We start from the raw sequence: 24,053 nt of genomic DNA on the forward strand, positions 1-24,053 counted from the left end.
GGGGATATAACATGAAATACAGATTGGAGGAGGGAACTCACAGTAGAGAGAGGTTCACTAAGAAGACAATTCAAGTGAAAAAATTAGCTGTAGGGATGGAAAAGGTTGAATCTGAAAAGATTTTTAGGACATAAAGTCCCAGTTTATCAGTTTTATTGTCAAATAAATTTACAGCATATGAAATACATACACATAAAACATTTGAGAAAGTAGCAATATGCAACCAAATAAGTGGGAAGACAGAAAAAAAATGAAAATATATAATAAAAGCTAAAGTTATATTTAACTTAAAATTAACAGAGTTGTTGGTATGGCTTAGTGGTTTGATCCCCAGAACCAGAGAAAAAATTTAGCAAACTGCATAAGTGTTTTGTTAAATCTCACTGGGATTGCTCCATAAAGGGGAAAAAGAACTGATGAACATCAATAATCACAGAAATTCTAAGGAAAATAAATATTTTTATTATATCTTAAAAACAAACTGTATTGAGCTAATAAAGAAAGAATTTGTCAGCCGGGCATGGTGGCACACACCTGTAATCCCAGCAGCTTGGGAAGCTGAGGCAGGAGGATAGAGAGCTCAAAGCCAGCCTCAGCAAAAGCAAGGTGCTAAGCAACTTAGTGAGACCCTGTCTCTAAATAATATACAAAATAGAGCTAGGGATATGGATCTGTGGTTTTGTGCCCCTGAGTTCAATCCCTGGCACCTCCTCCCAAAAAAGATAGGATTTGTTATATATTTTGCAGTAATGAATAAACAAGTTTTACAGTAATCTTTTTTTTTTTTTTTTTTTTGAGACAGGATATTGCTTTGTCACCTAGGCTGGGCTCACTGACGATCCTTCAGTTTCATTCTCTCCTCCAAGCAATTGGTAATTGTTTTTTATTACTTTATCTTTCTCATAAAACAAAAGCATTTTAAGGGGTATACTTGAAAAAATTAGAGACAGAAAATTGAAATTTAGTTCTTGAATCAGCCACTAATATACTGTGAGATTCTGGGATGAGCCATTTAACTTCTGAGTATCAATTTCTTTATAAGTGACATAAAGTTAATGTCTGCTTATGTTATGTGGTGATTGGCTAGATCGACCTTTTGAGAATTAAATTTAGAGAGAGATCTACATTTGATTAAAAAAAAAAGGAAAAGTGATGTTTTCTGAGTTAGCAATCTTAAGCAATATTCTGTAAGTAGCTGAGAAGCTTCACAAAATTAGTTAAGCTGGCTCTAGTATGGACTCTGAAGAATTTAGAAAGTTTATAACTAATTAACTTCATTATATTGTCTTAGTTGAACTTTATCAGGACAATCAAAATGTCACCTAGAAAAAGAACCTCCACATTAGGAAACTTTCTCAATCTCTAGCAAAATCCAGGAAAAATGATGTCATGATCAATACTCAATTTTCTGGTCTACATGGCAACCTTGCCTGAAAATGGACATAATATATCAGACTATCTCAGTTAGATGATCCCAGCCAATAAGATCAATGAGGCCTTCTTTGTGCCTTCATGCTTACCTAAACTGTATGACTATAAATTTGGTTTACCATGTAGACTCTTTTTCCCTGGTCGGAATTCACTAATCCTGAGCCTTTAGTTTCTTTAATACTTGTTTCTTATCCTTCCCAAGACCTTATTAAAGTTACAGTACAGGAATAAAGCCAGAAGCAATCCTTTAACTGTGAAGAGAATAGAAGTTGGACCATCAGCTGATGAGAGGCTTCAACAATAATTTGGAAGATGAAAAGCCACATTTAAGGTCTCCAGTAAAACAGATGATTTTCCTCCCATTTATTTTAAAATATAATTTGAAGATCAAGAAGTCTCAACCATATCCACAGAGTTCCCAGCAATGAGAAATCATAGTTTCTGACACTTAATATGAATTGACATGAATATGAATAGATCATCAGATATAGAGAAATCTATCAGCATGAGGGGAAAAGAACAGGATGAACAGAATTGTTCCAAGATAAACAGAACTGTAATTTTATTTAAAATGTTTAGTGTCTTCAGATATTGAAGATGATGTTACATCCATTAAGACTAAGGATGACTGGAAAAGAACAATCAGAAGAATAAAATATTGGTAAGAATGCATTACATGAAATAAAAATTCAAAATATAGTTCATAAAGATGAATACATATTTAAGAATTTAGAACAAAGTGGTAGGCAGAATACATGAAGTATGAGATAAGACAGATGATCAACTGAAGGTGCCCTGCAACTAAAGAACAGGAACTCTTTCCAAAAAAGAAAGCAGGAAATAGAAACCATGATGTTAGCTTAAAAAAAAAAAAAAAAAAAAAGACTGGTATTAGCTATCTCCTCAGTTAAAATCAAAGACAAAGATGACGCCTTGCCCTTAAGATATAAGAGAAAATTATTTCTCATGTAGAATTCTAAGCCCAAACTACCCATCAAGTGTGACACAAAAATATTTTTCAGAAACACAAAAATACTTTTCAGATACACAAAATACTTTTCAAATATGTATTTCACACACACAAACACTTTTTTTTTTTTACTATAGCAAAACTAGGGACATAGAAGAGAAAATCAAGAAGAGATTGTTTACAATACATCAAAAGTTTAATGATCAGAAATTACAGCATTATAAATTTGTAATTAAAATTTGTAAAATAGAATCAGAGCAATTGAACCAAATAAGAGAGAAAGTCAGTAGGTTCCAAGATGAAAGCCTTTAATTCTATACAATGAATTTCATCTAACATAAAGAAGCTAGACGATATTAGGCATATTAAAGTCTTAGGCTATTTTAATTACACTATTCAAAGAGTGGAAAAAGAAAAAATAAAAAGGGTGGTTTACAAATGTTGTTTGAAGGAGACAAAGCGACAGAGAGAGTGAGAGAGAGAGATGGCTGAATGTGTGTATTTCATTGTCAAGGAGCTTACTTACATTCATATAAGAGACTGGGACAGGTGTCAAGAGAAAGATGATGTTTTAAAAAATATAAATGTTTTAGGAAATCAAAGAAAAAAGGAGAATGCACACATTTGGAGATTTAATAAAGGTCTCATTTGAAATAAACCTTATAAGATGATTAGGATTTTGACTAATGAAAATGGGAAGGATAGAGTAAAGAACAGTTGTGACATTCTAAAAATGTAATTGAAAAGCAATGATGGCAAAGATGTCCATGTCCAGAAAGTATATTCTAAAAAGCTAGAAACTTGTATGACAGGGTAAATAGTGACAGTCCTTAAAACCCAGAGAATTTATCAGATTAGAAGAAGGGGAAGGTCTTATGTTTATTATTGATGAAATGACATTATCAGAACACTTTGGAACAGTGGTTTCTATGATGGGTCCTCAAACTAGAACCATGAGAAAATTAGGAGGTGGGGTTCTAGTTCAGAACCACTAAATCAAAAACTTTGCAATCTGTGTGTCTAAAAAGCCTTACAAGTGATTCAGATGTATATAAAAGTATGATAACTAGTTTTTCAGAACAATTAAGCCAATATCAGTATGTAGTGCAAATCAGAGTGTAACAATACTGAAAACGTAATTTAAGTGAGATGTAATGAAGATAAGATGAGAAGGTCATTATGACTGACTCTGTATCCTTTAGTAAAATAACTAGGTGTGAGTAGGAGTGAATAAAGATTAAATGTACTTTGAAGAATGATGGTAGTATAAGAATGCGGGTAGTGGAATTTCTCAGTATAATCCAAAGTCTTTATCTAATAGTTTGTATTGTCTTCTCTAAGAACTATTCACTTTAAACATTCTTCTGGATATAGTACCAAAATAAGGCAAAGCTTGGGGTATTAATTTCACATAATGGCTCAGTCTCATTTGGAACTACTCATAGCAGGATAACTGGCTAATATCTTTCTTTTGCTTTCTTCCTTGACCTATACACATTAACCTATATAACACATTCCAACTACATACATGCTTTCAGCCATCAGGAAAATCTAATGAGTTAGCAATGACCAGGTAGCTCTGAGAAGTTATTTAGTTATCCTTTTTCTTCTTTATTTATGAAGAAATACCAAGAACTAAACAAAGTCACATAGGCTCAAAGGAAAAAAAGAAAAGAAAGAAATGCATACCCTTAATAGGTGCAAACATGTTTTAAAGATAATTATCCTAGATATAATCAAACCTTATAGAAGGTGAAACATTAGGCAAGTATTTTCTAATTAGAACTCAAAACCATAGGCATCGCCTCTAACCACTTTCTCAAATCTACTCATACACTCACCTGCAAATCCTATTGGCTCTATCTTTAAAATATTTCCAGATTCTGACCATTTGTTGTTATGGCCACTACCATAAGCTCTGCTTTGGATTACTGCAAAAACTTCCTGTCAACCTGCTTTTGTCCTTGGTTCATTATGGTCTGTATCACAGGTTGGCAAAATATGGCACACAGGAAAAATCAGGGCTGCCACTTATTTTATGTTTTATTGGAACACAGCCACAGCCATCCATTATATATTGTTTATGGCAGCATTCACGTGCAAAGGCAGAGACAAATGGTTGTAGTAAACTATGTTCCACAAAACCTAAAATATTACTATGTGGATCATTACAGAAAAAGTTTGCCAAGCTTTGGACTATATGAAACACAGTCTGAGCGATCTCTTAGGAACATATGTACATCATATCCCTGTTATGCTCACAATCTTCCAAATACTTTCCTCTGAAAATAAAAGTCGAAGTCCTTAAGATTATCTGCTTGCTATTCCTACCTTCTCAGCTTAATCCCACACCAAACTTACTATTATCTCTACTGGAATGCTCTTTCCCAGATATCTTAGTTTGCTCCTTACTTCCTTAAAATATTTTTGCTCAAATGCCATCTTCTCAGAAACAATTTCCTTCCTACTATATTGAAAAATGTGAACCATTCCTCCTTCTGAGCACTACCTACCCTTCCTTTGGCCCTTTATTTTTCTCCATAGTACATATCACCTGATATACTTATTTGTCTGTCTCCTTCTAAATAAGATTGGTGGGGACAAGAATCCTTGATTGTTTCATTCACTACTTTGTATCTCTGTCACTTAAAATTGTACCTGGCACATAGCAGTCATCAACAATCATATGTTAAATGAAAAGCACAGGAATGCTAGAATAAACAGAACTAAAAGATCATGTAAGGCACTTGAAATTAAAACATATATAAATTTGTTATAATTTAGAAACTAACTGGACTGTGACCCTCAATGGTATTGAAGATAATGTCAGTAACTTCCAAAGATGCTTGAATTACAATATAGCAATTAATATGTTTTATCCCTCATACAGAATTGTTTTCTAGATAAGGTTATTAAAATTATCTCTATTACTAGAGTTAACTTGTCTTCATGTTATAGATCATCCCAACTTTTTGACTTGCATCCCCAAATTTGTTGACTATAAAACAAAAGGACAAATATAGATTTTTTGTTTTGTTTTGTTTTGTAACAAGGATTGAACCTAGGGGCGTGTAAGCACTGAGCTACATCCCCAGCCCATTTTTATATTTTTATTTAGAAATAGGGTTTTGCCAAGTTCCTTATGGCCTCCCTATGTTGCTGAGGCTGATCCTCCTATCTCAGCCTCCTGAGCTACTCAGATTATAGGAATGAGCCACCACACACAGCCAAATATAGCTTTTTGAAAGGTCACTATCCCATGTTCTTGATTCTGAGGGACTTAGTGACTTTTATTCTCCTAAAGAAGGTCATCTTGTTAATTATAAAATTTCAGAAAGCTTCACTTAATATGGACTAGGAAGTGTTAAGTCGATAGTTCACATTCAAACCTGCCTTTTAAATAAAGATAGTAACAGTCTTCCATTGCTTTCATTTCAAATTGTATTTATGAACCACCACTAGGCAGAGCACCACATCCCAAACACCATCATCCCAAAGCACTAGCATCATTTTTCTACTGAATCACTTAAGGCTTAGTTTCTAGAGAAATCTCTCAACCAGCTTCATTCTCAGCCTGTTAAAACTAGTCTTTGTTAAAATGAACATTTTATCTGTAACTATAAATATCAAATGCCAGGCATCATCTACTATAGTAACTCTTTTAGTAACATTGGTTTTAAACACAAGTAAAATGCATAAAACATATTTTTCTTTTCTTCCAGGCCAAAGTTTGGGGAGGGAGGTTAAAAAAAAAAAATCACCTGAATCCATTATAAGTGACAATGTAAATGTAAACAGTATGGCTTAGATACAAACTTCAAAATAAAATTTCAAAGGACCATAAAAGTTCAAGGAGAAAAAAATATTCCATGTTCTGAGAAAAGATGGTATAAAGAATGAACTAATCTTCAAAAAGTAACTATCTTCCACACTCCCATTTTTAACAAACTGGAAAGAACAAACATCTTCCTAAAATCAATATTTACTTGGCAAATGCATATCACTATATTGTCTCTCACTGATTTTGCCTTTAAAGATGTTTAATTGTGCTTTTTTTTTCAATTAGAGAATAAAAAGTATTTATTTTAAAGAACAGAGTAAATATCTACTTCTTGCCTGCCTTAGGCAAAACGAGATTTTTAGTCTTCGTTTATGCACAAAACATCAAAAAATGAGATAATATATATTCTTCCACCAACCATTGATGTTTACTTTTCTATTAAAACACATAAAGTTGTACCAATACATTTTATTTATTGTTATTTAAAGTAGTATCATTAGTGGGTAAATACACAGTTGTATCTTTTGATTTTGCTATTTCTTTTCTAACCTTGATAGGGCTTGGAAACTGGTTAGCTATTGGAAGAGAGAATATACATATATAACTTCAAGACTTCCATCCGAATAAATAGTTTAGGAGACAGAAAAGGAATAGGATCACTCCTCACTACCCCATGACCAGGGAAGGTGGTAAGAAAGTGGAAAAGAAAGGAAAGGAGCTCAGTATTGGACTTTATGTTTCAGGGGTTGACAGGACATGCTTGTCCCTACAGATGAATTAGAAGACAGTTAGAAAATAAGAGCACAAATTTAATATTCTGAATTCTTGATTTCACCCCTTTGAATTACTAAGCATGAATAACCTCTATATGTCAACTGTCAATTCTCCAAACATCACTAATAAACATCATTGACCTAGCAAAGCTAAATTTATTAGAGGAACTGCAATGGGAGAGAACATGAAGAAGAAATACTGAGAAGAATATTTATAAGGTTTTAGGGGATGGGGCTGGCTAGACCACTTAACATCTTGCAGGGTGGGGAACTAGCTAGAACTAGACAAAGTTTATGATGAAATAGTTTTAGATTAGTAGGTAGAGTGAAAGCGAAAATCTTGAAGTAAGCCTTACTAAGCAATTAATCTTGCTAAATGAGCTATTTTAGTGGTTTCAGTCAGGAGTATTTCCTAGAGCAAGTAACTAAACCAATTTAAAAAAAAAATATTACTGAACATAAGGACAGGGAAATACGCCTACATTCAGCATGGCTTAGTGTAGTGACACTATGTTGGTGTCACCAGCTACACACATTTCAGAGGATTAAAGCTTTCAAAATTTATTGATTGGCACTTGGGAATGGCTTAGATTTTATTAAAATTGTTGAAATTAAATATGATACTCTGTGATGGACAATATGCTGGAGCTGACCAAGTATATTTGGAAAATAACCAGTAAGAAGGCTAACTTCCTGATACAATTTATGAAACTATTCTGATTAGAAAATCTGCTTGCTTATGTTCATAGCTTTCAAAGCAAAATCTTCACATAAGAAAATGTTAAAAATAGCTCTATTATTTCATGTATTTGTTGATTGACTGTATATCATATTCTGAGAAGTGTCTCTTCAGGTCCTTGGACCATTTATTGATTGGTTTATTTGTTTTTTTTTTTGGTGTTTAGCTTTTTGAGTTCTTTATATACCCTAGAGATTAGTGCTCTATCTGATATGTGAGGGGTGAAAATTTGCTCCCAGAATGTAAGCTCTCTATTCACCTCACAGATTGTTTCTTTTGCCGAGAAGAAAATTTTTAGTTTGATTCCATCTCATTTATTGATTCTTAATTTTAATTCTTGTGCCACAGGAGTCTTACTAAGGAAGTTGGGGCCTAATCCCACATGATAGAGATTAGGGCCTACTTTTTCTTCTATTAGACACAGGGTCTTTGGTTTTATTCCTAAGTCCTGATCCATTTTGAGTTCGGTTTTGTGCATGGTGAGAGATAGGGGTTTAATTTCATTTTGTTGCATATGGATTTCCAGTTTTCCCAGCATCATTTGTTGAAGAGGCTATCTTTTCTCCAATACATGTTTTTGGCACCTTTGTCTAATATAAGCAATTAGAGAAATGCAAATCAAAATCACTGTAAGATCTTATCTCACTCCAGTGAGAATGGCAGCTATGATGCATACAAGCAACAATAAGTGTTGGTGAGGATGTGGGGAAAAAAGGTACACTCATACACTGCTGGTGGGACCGAAAATTGGTACAGACAATATGGAATGCAGTATGGAGATTTCTTGGAAAAGTAGGAATGGAACCACCATTTGACCCAGCTATCCTACTCCTAGGTCTATACCCAAAGGACTTAAAAACAGCATACTACAGAGATACAGGCACATCAATGTTTATAATAGCACAATTCACAATAGCTAAACTGTGGAGCCAACCTAGATGCCCTTTAACAGATGAATGAATTAAAAAAACGTAGCATATATACACAATGGAATATTACTCAGCAATAAAAGAGAATAAAATCATGTCATCTGCAGGTAAATGGATGGAGTTAGAGAAGATAATCCTAAGTGAAGTTAGCCAATCCCAAAAAACCAAATGTCCAATGTTTTCTTTGATATAAGGAGGTTGATTCATAATGGGATAGGGAGAGGGAGCATGGGATGAATAGACGAACTCTAGATAGGGCAAAGTTGTTGGAGGGGAAGGGGGGCCATGGGGTTATAAATGATGGTGGAATGTGATGAACATTATTATCCAAAGTACATGTATAAAGACATGAATTGGTGTGAATATACTTTGTATACAACTAGAGATATGAAAAATTTTGCTCTATATGTATAATAACAATTGTAATGCATTCTGCTGTCATATGTAAATTTAAAAAAATAGTTCTATTATTAAAAAAATAGAAAGGAAATTCATAGAAAAATCCTAAGTTGTTTAAGGAAGCTGGGTTACATCATCAAATATAGAACACCAACTTTCCATTTTAATTGGTAAATTATTTAAAACTAAATGAAAAAAAATCTTCAATAGGTTTTAAAGTACTATGTGCCTTTAGAGAAGATTTTAATTTCTGAAGAGTTTTAAATATGTTTCTTGTGGATTTAAATTGCCCTTTTCCATTCAGTCTCAAAAGAAATATATCATGTAAACTTAGTCAATGACTCACTTTACATGATTGGTTATGTCTATAATTAAGTCAAAATTTATTTGATACTAAAAATATATACCAGAAATGATAGAAAGATATAAGGAATGAATTATTTTGTAGCAAATTCAAAATTAAAAGTAAACATGAAAGATTAGCTTACTTTCATAAGTTTTACTTTTCATCTAAATTGCTTAGGGAATCAGCAAATAGCATTATACTAACTTTTACAATCAAAATAAATCCTGTCATTTTGTGGGACAAAATACATCATGTTAAATCGCTGGAGATACAAACTTAAATTTACAGAAATAAGAAAAATAATGCATATAATGTAAATATTTGTAATACACATAATATATAATTATGCAAATGACATTGTATAATATCTCTAAAATGGTATTCATAAATGTTTTCTTCAACAGTTTCACATTTTGGTCTATACTTGATTATTGTAATTTTTTTTTAAAGAGCAGCTATTCAGATGGTTTACAGTGATTCTCATTGTAGGTTTTTTTCCTCCTAGAATCATTCTCTAACATATGCACATTTTTCATGGTCCTTGACCTCTTAATGTTTCCGCATTTTTTAATCAGAAGGATACTTTCTGACATGTAACTACAGTACAGGTATTAAGTTCAGGACATTTAATATTGTATTATATTTTTATTTATCCTGCCATTCATTTTCCAACACCATCATATATCCTTTTAATTTCTATTTTTATTTTTAATTTTTTCTCTCTTTGTTTTGGTATTGGGTATTGAACTTACAGGCTCTTTACCACTGAGCTAAATCCCTAGCCCATTTTTTATATTTTATTTTGAAACAGGGTCTCTCTAATTTGCTGAGGTTGGCCTCAAACTACAGTCCTCCCATCTCAGCCTACAAAGTTGCTGGGATTACAGGTATATATACCCCTGCTAATATTCTTTATAGTACTTTTATCCTCAAGTATAAAATCCAATCCAGATTTATGTATTATATTTTATCATGTCTCCTTAATATTCTTTCATCTGTAGCATTTCCTCAGCCTCTTTGTCTTTTATGACATTGACATTATTAAAGCACACAGGACAATTACTTTATGGCATGTTCCTCAATTTGGGTTTGTCTGCTCTTTCGTTTTGATTTAATTCATATTATCCATTCTTCTCAGGGTGTCATTTAATGAAACACAAAAAGCAAATTTATTCCTTAGTGATGCTAATTTTGATCACCTGATGCAGATATTGTCCAATTTCTCTAATATATAGCTACTATTTTCCCTCTTCATACAAATAAATAATCTATGGACAGATCTCTTTGTGATTTTAATCCATAGTTCCCTACATTGAATTTATTTTCAATAACTAGTATTACATCTATCTGTAAATGTTTTGTTTGGGCCATTTATAAGTCAGGATTTCATTGGTACATTCATTCATTTTAAAACAGTTTTTTGTTATTGGCCAATATTTTGAGTTGGCCTTACTCAAAATCTTTTCTTTGGTTAACTATTCTATAATCTGTGTCAGTAATCACAAAGCCAGAACCTTGCAAGTCTCCATTTATACTCATTCTCTTAGTGATCCTTCACAGTCTCTTCCCATCCATTCCTGACTAGCCCAGCATAAACTTTTTCCTCCAAAATTCTAGATCCAATTCAACTGCCAACTCAATATGTCTACTTGAATGTTTAATGAATAATTCAAACAAAAAAATGCTCAAAACTAAATGATGTTCTCTTTCAATGCATGAAGTAGGAAAACAGACATACAGAATACATAAAAGCATTCATTTGGGGAAAAAAATCAAGAGGTATTACCCAAATAGTAACCTCTTGAATGCTTTGGTATGATTCTGTATTAAAAATCAGTTGTTGGGGCTGGAGCTGAGGCTATGGCTCAGCGGTAGAGTGCTTGCCTCACACATGTGAGGCACTGGGTTCGATCCTTAGCACCACATAAAAATAAATAAAGATATTGTGTCCATCTACAACTAAAAAATAAATTTTAAAAAACTATATTAAAAAATCAGTTGTATGTACTATTTATAATATTTACATGCTTTTAGTTCATATAACACCCAATATGTGGGATTTTAAAATACTATTTAATCAATACTATTTAATCAATACTATTTCAATCTCAAATTGAAAACACATTAAGGAATTTTCTCATTGAAAAATGTACTCACTTTACTTTTTTAATGTTAATTATTTTTGAGTTGCAGAATAATTCTCTATTACTTCAGCCCATTCAAACCATTCTCAATGGTTTAAAGATTTGCCATTAACTAAATCTCTTTCTAAAGCATCAACACTATTGACCACGAGACATGGCATTTTCTTGGGTATTAATATGCTGTAGTTTCTGGTTCATCTCTTATTTTCCAAAATTGTATGTCTTTTCCAACACCTAGATTTAGCCTTTTGATTTCTGGCTTTCTGTATATTGTCTGTGCCTTTCATTCTCTTGTGGCTTCAAATAACCACTTCCATTTTATTTAAAAAGCAACAACAACTTATTTTTAAACTTAAAGGGCAAATGATGCAATAGTTTTACATTTTATTTTTCTCAAACGAAACACAAAATATGTTACATGTAGGAAAAAGAGACTTGGAATAAGACTTGGAAAAAAACACTTGGCATTAAAGTCTCAGTCTGATACTATTTGGTGCAACTTTTAACTCTTAACTCTTGGAGCTCTAGTTTCTTCATCTGCAAAATTAAATTATTTAGATAATCTTTCTAGGATTTTTTAGTTCACCAGAAATGATAGAAAGATATATAGGAAATAGTTTCTAACCCACGCAGCTCTTTATGGCTTTTATTACCATTTCTGTCTCCCATGCAGACATCTGGGGGTGGGGATATTTTCTAACCTAACCTATGCAATGTCTTAGGAAAACCATTTCAGAAGGATAGGTAATGAATATTTGTTAGCCAAAGCAAAATGGTTTGATAAACAAGTGTTATTTATAGAGATTATATTTTGAATCATCTCTTGATGGACTTGTTTACTACAAAACAGTGTTCATCTAATTTGTAAGTTATCAATAAAAATTTTTCTTTTAACATTCTGATATGCAATTAAGTTTGCTTTAGATTATACTTTTGTCTGCTCAGTTTCTTCTTTGTAATTCATATAGTTTGGTTTAACATATCAGCTCCTATTTTAGCAACTAACTTCACTCAATTTGTCCTAGTAACATCATATCTTCAAGCTAAAACGTAACCCTATGGATTATTTGATAATTTTTAAGGCTCCTCTCTTTATATGTATTATTTTAACAAATAATCAGAATAAATCCACAAACATGAAGTTTAATCCACAGAGAGCATTCTAGTAACTTTAATGTCCAAATAAGACAACACAAATTTACTTTAAGAAAAGATAAAATAATTCAATGAAACAACAGAAATGAGACTTTGGGTTCATGGATTTTTAAAACTGGTCATTTGGGAACGTATTGTTTGATCACTCTCCATATTCTTCAAATTAATCTATGCTCCTGCCACAATTTATTGTTACATTAACATGCCAAATATATTTATGTCATTATGCCTTGTTAATGGACATTTTTTTCTTTTTCTTGGAATATCTTCAGGTTGTTTTGTTTGTTCATTCAGATTTAACTATTCTTTTGAGTCCAACTAAAATGTTATACTGCCCCCTGGGCAGAATAAATCCTTATTCCTTCCACCTTTACATACTTTCATTATAGTTTGCCATTTATTTTCCTCCCATTACAATTATTACAATTATTTATTTTTGGATTCAGTTCTATTAGCCTATATGCTTTTTGAAGGGAAGAATTCTATATGTGTTTCCTCTGACATTTTCCCTTTCTCCAAAATCTCATCCAGTACTTATACTGCCTATTGTATTTGTCCTTTAGTGCACCCTAATCTTTCATTTTCCTATATTCACTCAAATATTCATAATTATGAATATATATGTTCCTTTAATAACTGTTGGCTTTAAAGTATTTTCCTCAGATCTACATATAAATCAATTATTGTTATTATTATTATTAATCCTTATTATTATTATTAATCCTTATTAAATTAAGTAGCAATCAAAGAATATAAAAATATAAACCTAAAAGTCCCCTTGCATAAGAAATTTAAAACTTATCTTCGAATCTGCTCAACTGGCTCACTTTGAACATAAAAACTATGCAGAATACCTGTCAGGATAAATTAAGTATTCCTGTCGCCTTAAGAGAACTTCATAAACACAGTAAAACAGTCTATAAGATTACTGCTAAATCACTCTATTTAATAGATTATTTTAAACACAGTGTAAACTATTCTTTGATAAATGACTTTGACTTTGTCATTCTAAACATAATGCTCAAAATTTTAGTAGTATTTTCTATATGTTTAATAAATGTCAGACCAACTCACACATGAATAAAATATTACTGTAAAAAGTCTCTAAAATGTGGTTGATATTAAGAAGAAATAAATGTGCATATTTTTAGAATTTGTTGCCAAAAATTTTTTCAGGGAAACTAGCAATCTTGGAAATAACCTATATTATCATGCTGTTATTTCATTTCCAAATCTAAAAATCATTCTCTAAGATTGTTACTTGCTGGGGCAAGGGGTGGGGTGGCAGCTCAGTGGTAGAGCACTTGCCTAGCATGTACAAGGTCCTGGTTTTGATCCCCAGCACCACAGAACAAAAACAACAAAAATTCTACTACTTGCAAAAGATCACATTAAATATCTTATGCATTATATATACTATCATATCATCTACTCTATTCAAATGTTCTCACCAAAATATCATAAATAACAGTACTGAAATTTTTCCCTACCTGTTAAATTTCTTAGTTTCCATTTAAATGGATACAACTGTACCAGTCTCTCACCATATATGCCACTTCCAGACTATTCTTATATATCTAATATCATGTCCTTTTCATCTTACCCTATCAATATTTAAACTATAGTCTCAAAACACTCCATTCACAATATCCTCAAAAAAAATAAAATACTTGGGAATCAACCTAACAAAAGAGGTGAAGGACTTATACAATGAAAACTACAAAACCCTAAAAAGAGAAGTAGAAGAAGATCTTAGAAGATGGAAAAATATACCCTGTTCATGGATAGGCAGAACTAACATCATCAAAATGGCGATATTACCAAAAGTTCTCTATAGGTTTAATGCAATGCCAATCAAAATACCAATGGCATTTCTTGTAGAAATAGAGAAAGCAATCATGAAATTCATATGGAAAAATAAAAGACCAAGAATAGCAAAAGCAATTCTAAGCAGGAAGTGTGAATCAGGTGGTATAGCGATACCGGATTTAAAACTATATTACAGAGCAATAGTAACAAAAACAGCATGGTACTGGTACCAAAACAGGCGGGTGGACCAATGGTACAGAATAGAGGACACAGAGACTAATCCACAAAGCTACAGCTATCTTATATTTGATAAAGGGGCTAAAAGCATGCAATGGAGGAAGGATAGCATCTTCAACAAATGGTGTTGGGAAAACTGGAAATCCATATGCAACAAAATGAAACTGAATCCCCTCCTCTCGCCATGCACAAAAGTTAACTCAAAGTGGATCAAGGAGCTAGATATCAAATCTGAGACTCTACGTCTGATAGAAGAAAAAGTTGGCTCCGATCTACATATTGTGAGGTCGGGCTCCAAATTCCTTAATAGGACACCCATAGCACAAAAGTTAATAACAAGAATCAACAAATGGGACTTACTTAAATTGAAAAGTTTTTTCTCAGCAAGAGAAACAATAAGAGAGGTAAATAGGGAGCCTACATCATGGGAACAAATTTTTATTCCTCACACTTCAGATAGAGCCCTAATATCCAGAGTATACAAAGAACTCAAAAAATTAAACAATAAGAAAACAAATAACCCAATCAACAAATGGGCCAAGGACCTGAACAGACACTTCTCAGAGGAAGACATACAATCAATCAACAAGTACATGAAAAAATGCTCACCATCACTAGCAGTCAGAGAAATGCAAATCAAAACCACCCTAAGATACCATCTCACTCCAGTAAGATTGGCAGCCATTATGAAGTCAACAACAACAAGTGCTGGAGAGGATGTGGGGAAAAGGGTACACTTGTACATTGCTGGTGGGACTGCAAACTGGTGCAGCCAATTTGGAAAGCAGTATGGAGATTCTTTGGAAAGCTGGGAATGGAACCACCATTTGACCCAGCTATTGCCCTTCTCGGACTATTCCCTGAAGACCTTAAAAGAGCGTACTACAGGGATACTGCTACATCGATGTTCATTGCAGCACAATTCACAATCGCTAGACTGTGGAACCAACCCAGATGCCCTTCAATAGATGAATGGATAAAAAAAATGTGGCATTTATACACAATGGAGTATTATACAGCACTAAAAATGACAAAATCATGGAATTTGCAGGGAAATGGATGGCATTAGAGCAGATTATGCTTAGTGAAGCTAGCCAATCCCTAAAAAACAAATACCAAATGTCTTCTATGATATAATGAGAGCAACTAAGAACAAAGCAGGGAGGAACAGCAGGAAGAAAAGATTAACATTAAACAGATACATGAGGTGGGAGGGAAAGGGAGAGAAAAGGGAAATTGCATGGTAATGGAGGGAGATCCTCATTGTTATACAAAATTACATATAAGAGGTTGTGAGGGGAATGGGAAAATAAATAAGGAGAGAAATGAATTACAGTAGATGGGGTAGAGAGAAGATGGGAGGGGAGGGGAGGGGAGATAGTAGAGGATAGGAAAGGTAGCAGAATACAACAGTTACTAATAGGGCATTATGTAAAAATGTAGATGTGTAACCGACGTGATTCTGCAATCTGTATTGGGGGTAAAATTGGGAGTTCAAAACCCACCTAAATCAAATGTATGAAATATGATATGTCAAGAGCTTTGTAATGTTTTGAACAACCAATAAAAAAAAATTAAAAAAAAAATAAACTACAGTCTCTTGGGAGAAAAAAAAAAAAAAAACTACCCTGCTACCCCAAATTCAATTACCTTATTTCTACTATCTTCTTTCAAGCATGTACAAGCAAGTTAAATGTTTAGATATGTGATATAGAAAAAAAAAAAAAAAAGGATTAGGAAAAGTAAATGTAATCCATAAACCTAAAGGGTAAATTTTTGTACTGTAAAGTAACATTTCAAAAGATGAGACAACTGAAGTGTTTAAGAAAAATGGTAGTTCAAAGAGTCATTTTAACCACAGTAAATTAGATCAGACTAAAGAACAAAAATACTGAATGTTATTCATAAAAAAGTTATAGACAAGTGTCTCATTTGACAAAAGGTCTATAATATACTAATTCATGCAGTTCAGCAACACAGGGACATTTTAAAATCCCTTTTATCAGTAAAATATATTCTTGAAACCTATGTTTTTATTTGTTTTTCTAAGGTTTCAAGACGACTATAATAATTTGGGAAATAGATCTTCAAGGTAACTACCCCCTTAGTTTAAAAAAACAAAACAAAACTAAACCAATACTAATTTTTCCTTCTATGTTCATTTAGCTAAAGATGATAACCAGAAGCACTTTAACTATTGACCCTCCTTTGTGATGTATATATCATTTTATAATAAAACATCTAGGAATAAAGTCACTAATAAAGTAGATTCAAACATTAAGTAGTATTTATTCATACTAGTAAGATTTAAACTATTATTTCTTCATACAAGGTAAAATAATCTCTATTTTTCTATCTCATCTCTTGACTTTGCTCCTTTCTCTAGTTTTGATCTCTTTCCTTATTTCCTATGCCTCTGGACTCTGGCTGGTCAGCTGATGCTCTAACCCTCGGTGTGTACTTTGCTTCCCATACTTATATCCCCAATCCCACTTCAATTCCTCAAGTCATGCCTTCTCCAAATTGGTATGAATAACAATCATACCAGTTGTTCAGATTTGTTCAACAAAAATAGAAATTGATAATTTCATCTCTGTCCCTTCACATATTTACCTATCATTACCTTATCTTCAGTCAGAACCCATACATTTTCCTTCACAGACTATCAAAAATGTTTGCCACTTTCTTCAATAGTCTATTCTCAGTAGATGATATGAACTTATATTTCATAGCTAATCAAGAAATACCACTTCCTGCCACCCTCAGAGTGTAAAAACTTATTATCCAAGACTTATTATCCTGTTTCCTTCTTAGTGATCTAGAGAAAGAGGTGTGCCTCATTCTTTCTAGCACATTATGCCTTTTTAATCATATTCTCCCGAATTGGATAATATTGGTCTATCAATCAGCCTTGCTGACATTTTTCTTCAACCTCTTCTGCTCCGCTACCTCCAATCTATCATCAACCCTAAAGTCTTTCCTAATTTTAAAAAACAAAACAATAATTCAAGTTGGCATGCATACCTTCTCTAAGTATCTATTAATAATTTCAACAAAGTAATATAAATTGTGACTACTGTTCTTTCTATTCAATGAAATTAGTTTTACCTCCATTAGTTTTTTTCTTCTTTTTTGTCTTCCCTGTACCTTCTCTATCTGCTTGCCCTTAGAAAATGATTTCCTGAGTTTCAGTCTCCATTCTCTTCTTACTCTCTGTCCTCTGAATCCCTTACATTTATATCTGGTTGCCTGTGAAATCTCCAACAGAATGTCCCCATGACATTTCAAGTCAATTGAACATGTCTTATATCTCTCTCTAATCTTAGTAACTTTTATCTTGTGTAGTAATATCAAAATTTATAAAACTAATTAGAAACTGGAGGGTCATTCTAGAATCTGTTTTCTTCATCACTACTTTGGATCTAAGAAATCAGAAATTCTTTAAATTTATTTCACAAATTTCTTTTATCATTTTCTATCATCATGACTTATATTTAATTCAAGTTTTTACCATCTTATTGGATTACTATAGATAGGTCCCCTACCCCTAACTTATTTCCATGCTCTGGTCTCAATTTCTTAAATCCCTTCTTTATATAACTATTATAAATAACCTACTGAAAATAAATCAGATGATAACTTCTATTTTCTTACTTAAAAAACTCTTTATTAGCTCTTCAATCATTTTCTAAGATCTTTTATGATCTGGTTTCTAATTCTGTAATCTCATTCCTCCATCACATACTTACTCCCATAACTTAAAAATGATACGATAGTATATCTAATGCATTAAAAAAAAACAATAATGTTTTGTGTCCCTCTTGAACATAAACCTGTATAATTTAATTTTGTTCATGCAATTTTCTTCTTGGCATAGAACAGCCTTACCTTGACACAAGCCAGATAAATTCTTCTTTCATCTTGAAATACAGCTCTAGTATCTGTTGAAAACTTTATTCTTAACTATTACTCTACAATAATCTCCAACAGGTAAAGCTACTCACTTCTTCCTTTAGGCTATCCCTGTTCTCTATAACTGCTCCTATTACTCTCTATCACATTATATAGTTTACCCATCTAAAATAAAACCTCAGAAGTTATGTTTTTGATAATGGTAATGCATGAATGAGAAATATACTATATTTGACACATGGAGTAATAAATATACCATATTTGACACCAGTAAATAAAAGCATTTTGAAGACAAACAGAAAAAGTTTTTATAAATTTTGAAAAAAATCAACTGGTAGTCTTTAATCAGAATTGAATACTATAATATTCAAAGAAAAAAAATCACTTTTACAACTCATGGAAAATAGAAAAAAAATCATTCTCTAAAATATACAGTAGTTAAGAGCAAAGTCAGAGATTTTGTCAAAACAGTGAAATATTGTGCTCAAACACAACTGTATGTGCTTACAAGTTAACTGCTATTATAACTAATACTATTACTATAAACTAGAGTGATAAGGATGGATTAAAAATTGTTCCAAATTATAGGTGCTTTTGGTCTCAGAATTTACAGATTCCAAAAAACTTTCTTGGAATTTTCTAAAACAACAAAAAAAATCATTTATTAGTAATTGCTTATTATATTAGTAAATATAAAAAATAATAACTACCTTTTGTTACTTCCTAAGTAACGAATTGATAATGGTTGATTCCTTAATGGAAATCCTTCCATCACCAAGAAATTCTGTTAAAGACACTTACCATCTTCTACTAGCTGAAAGTTCCTTTGTTACCACACATTAAAATAGATGCATCAAATGCTTAACACAGCAAAACACAAGGTATGTCTTCTCTAAAAAAATGATAAAGTACAAGATTGTTCAAAAAAATCTGCTTTACCTTCAGGGGCATCTGCATCACATCTCTTTGGCACAGAAATGGTTGTATTGCCTTTAGTATCATTAGAAGTTACATTGCTCTGAAAGATGAATATATAGTTAAAGTGAAAATATTATATTATTAACTATACCTGGATTTTAAAAAGTAATCATAGTTTGAACTTCATACTCTTTTCCATTAATTACATCTATTTGATATTCTAAATGGCAAATTTAATGCAAATTTCAATTAGAAGAAAGAGAATCATGGTAAATTTAATATTTGATCTTTTTGCAGTAATTTTTTTAGGTCCTGTATTAAACAACAGAGCTGCTTCCCAGAACAAATATAAAGTCATTAATAAACTTCTAATTTAAATAGGGCATCTAACAAGAAATAGAGTACTTAATTTTAGACTTGTGAAGCAGGCAAAGAATGTCTTTTGTCCTCACAAAACATAACTTTCCTTCCTTCTTTCCTAGATAAATGCTTACTAAGCATGACTTAGTAGACTACATACAGGGGAAAAGGCAGAAACAGAATAAAATGTCATTAAGAAGTAAAAAAAAAATGGTTCAGTGATCTAACACAGCGGATGTCAAACAAAGGTGGTTCATGTACTTCCATTATGATCTAAGCCTTTTCTGATTCACCTAGATTATTACTTAAAAATTTTCAATGAATTAACTAGCTTTTTAATATTTAGCAATATTATAGATGGTATCAACTGAGGGTTTGATGTGCTATGATTTTTTTTCATTTCTAATTACATGTTAAACTAAAGAAAGAATGTAGGAAGTACAGTATAAAAAAAGGAGTAATCTGGGCAATGCAGGTTAGCAATGCAAGATTCCATTAAAGCAATGCTTGAAATAGGCTCTGAAACACAAATATGATTTGAACTGTTAGGAAATAGAGCAAGAAAGTAATTTGGGACAAAGAAACAAACTAAACAAAGGTTGAATCAGTTATTGTAAAAATATTTAAATGTCAAAAAATCTAAACTTGCTGTCTAATTAAAACAAAAAACACAACTGGCTTTTAGGAGATCAACATCATCAAGAAGTCAGATATCAGGATACCCATCATTTTGAAAGAAAGTCAAGTAATTTACAAATAAAATATTTAGACAGCCTTTCCTGTGGGATTCATAGAATCAATAAACAGAAATCCTGTGCTCACCAACCTTTTGAGGGGAAGTCGTATAATTAAAATTACTTAAAAGTGCTAAGATAATGCTCAGGAACTTAGTACCTAACAAGATCCATTTAAGAAACAATGAAAATGAAATTCTGTGGGTTATTAAAAAGAAAGTATAAAACAAATCTAAATATACTCAAAATTGACTGAAAAACCAGCTTTAGCAATATTAAATTTAATCTGGTGAGTTAATATGCTAGCCCTCAAAACTAAACTTTGCCTTAAAGATCACTGTCTATAAAATATAAAAATAATCAAGTTCACTTACCTCTATTAAGTAATTTTGGCTTCCATACATAACATACTGGGGAGCAAGACTATAAATCATGTAGCTAGTATGAAGAACAATTAGAAGAAGTATCATACACAGAAATAAAAGTGCTTGAGGCCTGGTTCTACCTCTTCTGATTTTATATAACTGGAAAGGAAAAAAGACAGTGACAAAATTTCAGCTATATATTTTACTTGTAAAGCATTAAGTACTGCTCTTACATTATGGAGAATAATTTACACAGTTCAACCATTTCTTTGTTCCAAAATAAATACTGAAAAGTCTTAGCCATTGCAAATAATTAGAAGAATGAAAAAGATAATTCAATAACGGCAGAGCATTTATATCCAAAGGATCCTATAAATGATCCATTAAAAACTAAAGACCTACAGAATTTATCAGTGTTCATGTGACTAGCTTGCAGACAAACCTTCTTCACTTACCATACAATAGCATCTGTTAGAAGTACATAAGAATTGTGAACTACCTCCCTTTCTATCTAAAGATCAAAAGTATGAGTTTAAATTCTAGGTATTAGTAAATTTTTATGGTTTTATATATGTATTATTTTACATACTACTGTAGAAAAACATGTCTCATAAGTATCCATTTCTATGAAATACTCATGACATCCTCATATCATATTCTGCTACAAAATGTAGTCTATGATAATTTATGACAATCTGATTACATTTTCACATGTATCGATACTAAAGGGAAATTAAATATATGATAACCTTCATAATAAGAAGTCTTGCATTAGTTAAAATCACTAATGAACTGGGTTTTCTTTTACTCATAGCTGCAAGTAGTATCTACCTGAATCAGCTTCATTTTAAAATTCTCAAATTATTTCAAAATGAGTGTAAGAAGAAATAACAAATCACGCACAGTTGTCCTTCATAAGTGTCTATGGGGGACTGGTTCCAAGACAAACTATGATATCAAAATCTACAGATGCTCAAGTCCCCTTATGTAAAATGGCAAAATATTTGCATATAACTTCTGTATATCTTCCCATATACTTTAAATCACTTCTAGATTACTTATAATAACTAATATAATGTACACATTGCAAAAATAGTTGTTATGCTATATTATTTAGGGAAAAATAACATTAAAAAGTCTGCAAATATTGTATAGATGCAATTTTTTAAAATTTTTTTTAAACATTTTCTTCCCATAGTTGATTAAATCCACAAGGGCTTTTTATACAGAGGGCTGACAGTAATAATCTATAACTCCTAACAGGAAAGGCAATCTTTTGAGCATCAGTATGTTTCCATGCAGTAAAACACCAAGGAAAACAATGTATCTTCTAGACAAGGTTTTCTTAACCTTGGCACTGTTAACTTTGGGGCAGGATTAGTCTGTGTGCTATTTACTACAAGATGTTTAGCAGCATGTCTGGGCCATATCCAAAGATGACAGTAAAACTCCCTAGCTTCTAACAACTAAAAACATTTCTAGATATTGTCAAATATCTCCAGGAGAAGGGGGACAAAATGGCTTGTGTTTAAGAAGTACTGCTGTAGACACAAAAACACTTTTATGTTAACATGAAATGAGAAAGTTTAATATTACCATTACTCTTAGTATCAAGACACAACTCATATATTTTAAATGTAATTTGTAAAAATGGAGAACATGTATAAAATAATGAGAAAAACATCAAAATAATAATGCAATATATACTTACTCTAATCCAAAAGAACCATATGCCAATATTTCTAATTCCTGCCATTGAAGTAAAAATAAAGTACATAATGATAATTGTTATAAGAATATAATCAAGAGGGAAAACCTAGAAAAAGATAAAATCAAATTTAATATACAAACTATGAAATCTCTAGAAGTCATATAAAATTAACTAAAAATTTAATTATTTTATTTGAGAAATGTTTAAAATGTCAACTCTGATTTAGATTAGGTTACTACAATACCATTAAAACATAAAAATTCTCAAAGATACAAAGTATTACTAAGTTATTTAGTATGATTATCCCAAGAAAAATACTAAAAAAAATTAAGCATCAAATTACATTTATATACATAAAAGAATTTATTAAAAAATTAAAAACAAAAATTATTTGGAAAAGTTCACCTTACATAATGTACCCCAAATCAAATTATGTTCAACTAAAACTTTAGCAATATATTGATAAAATAGTCTTTAAAACAACACTCTAATGTTGAAATTATATGCAAATAAAAAGTCAAGTTAGCAGAGAACATAAGTATGTTAAAGTATTAACAAATTTTCAGAATACTAATTTTAAATTTAACAGTATCAGAATGTTTGCTGGAACATAAAATGACTTGATGCTATACTTACTGTTTGTAGTAAAGGCAAAAGCATATTCAGTGGATTACTCAGATTAGCTCCAAAGATTATGAAACCAGAATCTATTCCAGCTGAATGAAGAGCTTTATCTAAACTAAAACAAAGAAAATCATAAAGAAGATAATTGTGTTTTACTATCACATTTTTAACTGATCTAGAAAGAATATCTTATAATTTAAACATGAAAATTCAGCTGAGTCAAAGAAAAACATGGAAAACAAATTAAGCTTCACTTAAATATCTCACAGATATTGTTCAACTGATACAGAATAAAGAAATAATTCTATTATTGAAACTTTCAGTTATTTTTTGAGTTAATACTGTAGAATATTTCATGTCAGAATAGCTATTTTAGACGAACAGGCTACACTAATGTAGTTTAACACCAAAAATCTAAATCACAGAATTTGTATAAGTGCTTTAAAAAATGTGTGTACCTGAGGAAATATTACTCAGCCATAAAAGAAGAATCAAATGATGGCATTTCCAGGTAAATGAATGGAACTGGAGACTATCATGGTCAGTAAAAAAAAAAAAAAGACAGTCCCCAAAAACCAAAGGCTGAATATTCTTTCTGATATGCAGATGATAACACACAATTAGTGGGGGGAAGGAAGAACAAAAGTTCACTGGATTAGACAAAGGAGAATAAAGGGAAGGGAGGGGGGACAGAATAAGGAAGACAGTAAAATGAA

General features: G+C 31.7%; 1 protein-coding gene across 2 annotated transcripts in view; it reads right to left on the reverse strand.

Annotated features, from left to right (window-relative positions):
- Positions 1 to 24,053, reverse strand: part of Lmbrd1 (LMBR1 domain containing 1) — a 104,336-nt gene that overhangs the window by 9,535 nt on the left and 70,748 nt on the right. For both annotated transcript variants that reach the window (XM_046442984.2, XM_046442983.2), the window contains exons 11-14: positions 23,350 to 23,452; positions 22,714 to 22,818; positions 21,012 to 21,161; positions 19,565 to 19,643 (exon numbers count right to left, since the gene is read on the reverse strand). In XM_046442984.2, the coding sequence (XP_046298940.1) occupies positions 19,565 to 19,643; positions 21,012 to 21,161; positions 22,714 to 22,818; positions 23,350 to 23,452 (437 nt within the window). The remainder of the gene's footprint in view (positions 1 to 19,564; positions 19,644 to 21,011; positions 21,162 to 22,713; positions 22,819 to 23,349; positions 23,453 to 24,053) is intronic.

This window comes from Marmota monax, unplaced genomic scaffold (genome assembly GCF_021218885.2).
Source record: "Marmota monax isolate L192 unplaced genomic scaffold, Marmota_monax_Labrador192_F-V1.1 WCK01_AAM20220418_F8-fsc00091, whole genome shotgun sequence".
NCBI classification, from domain to species: Eukaryota; Metazoa; Chordata; class Mammalia; order Rodentia; family Sciuridae; genus Marmota; species Marmota monax.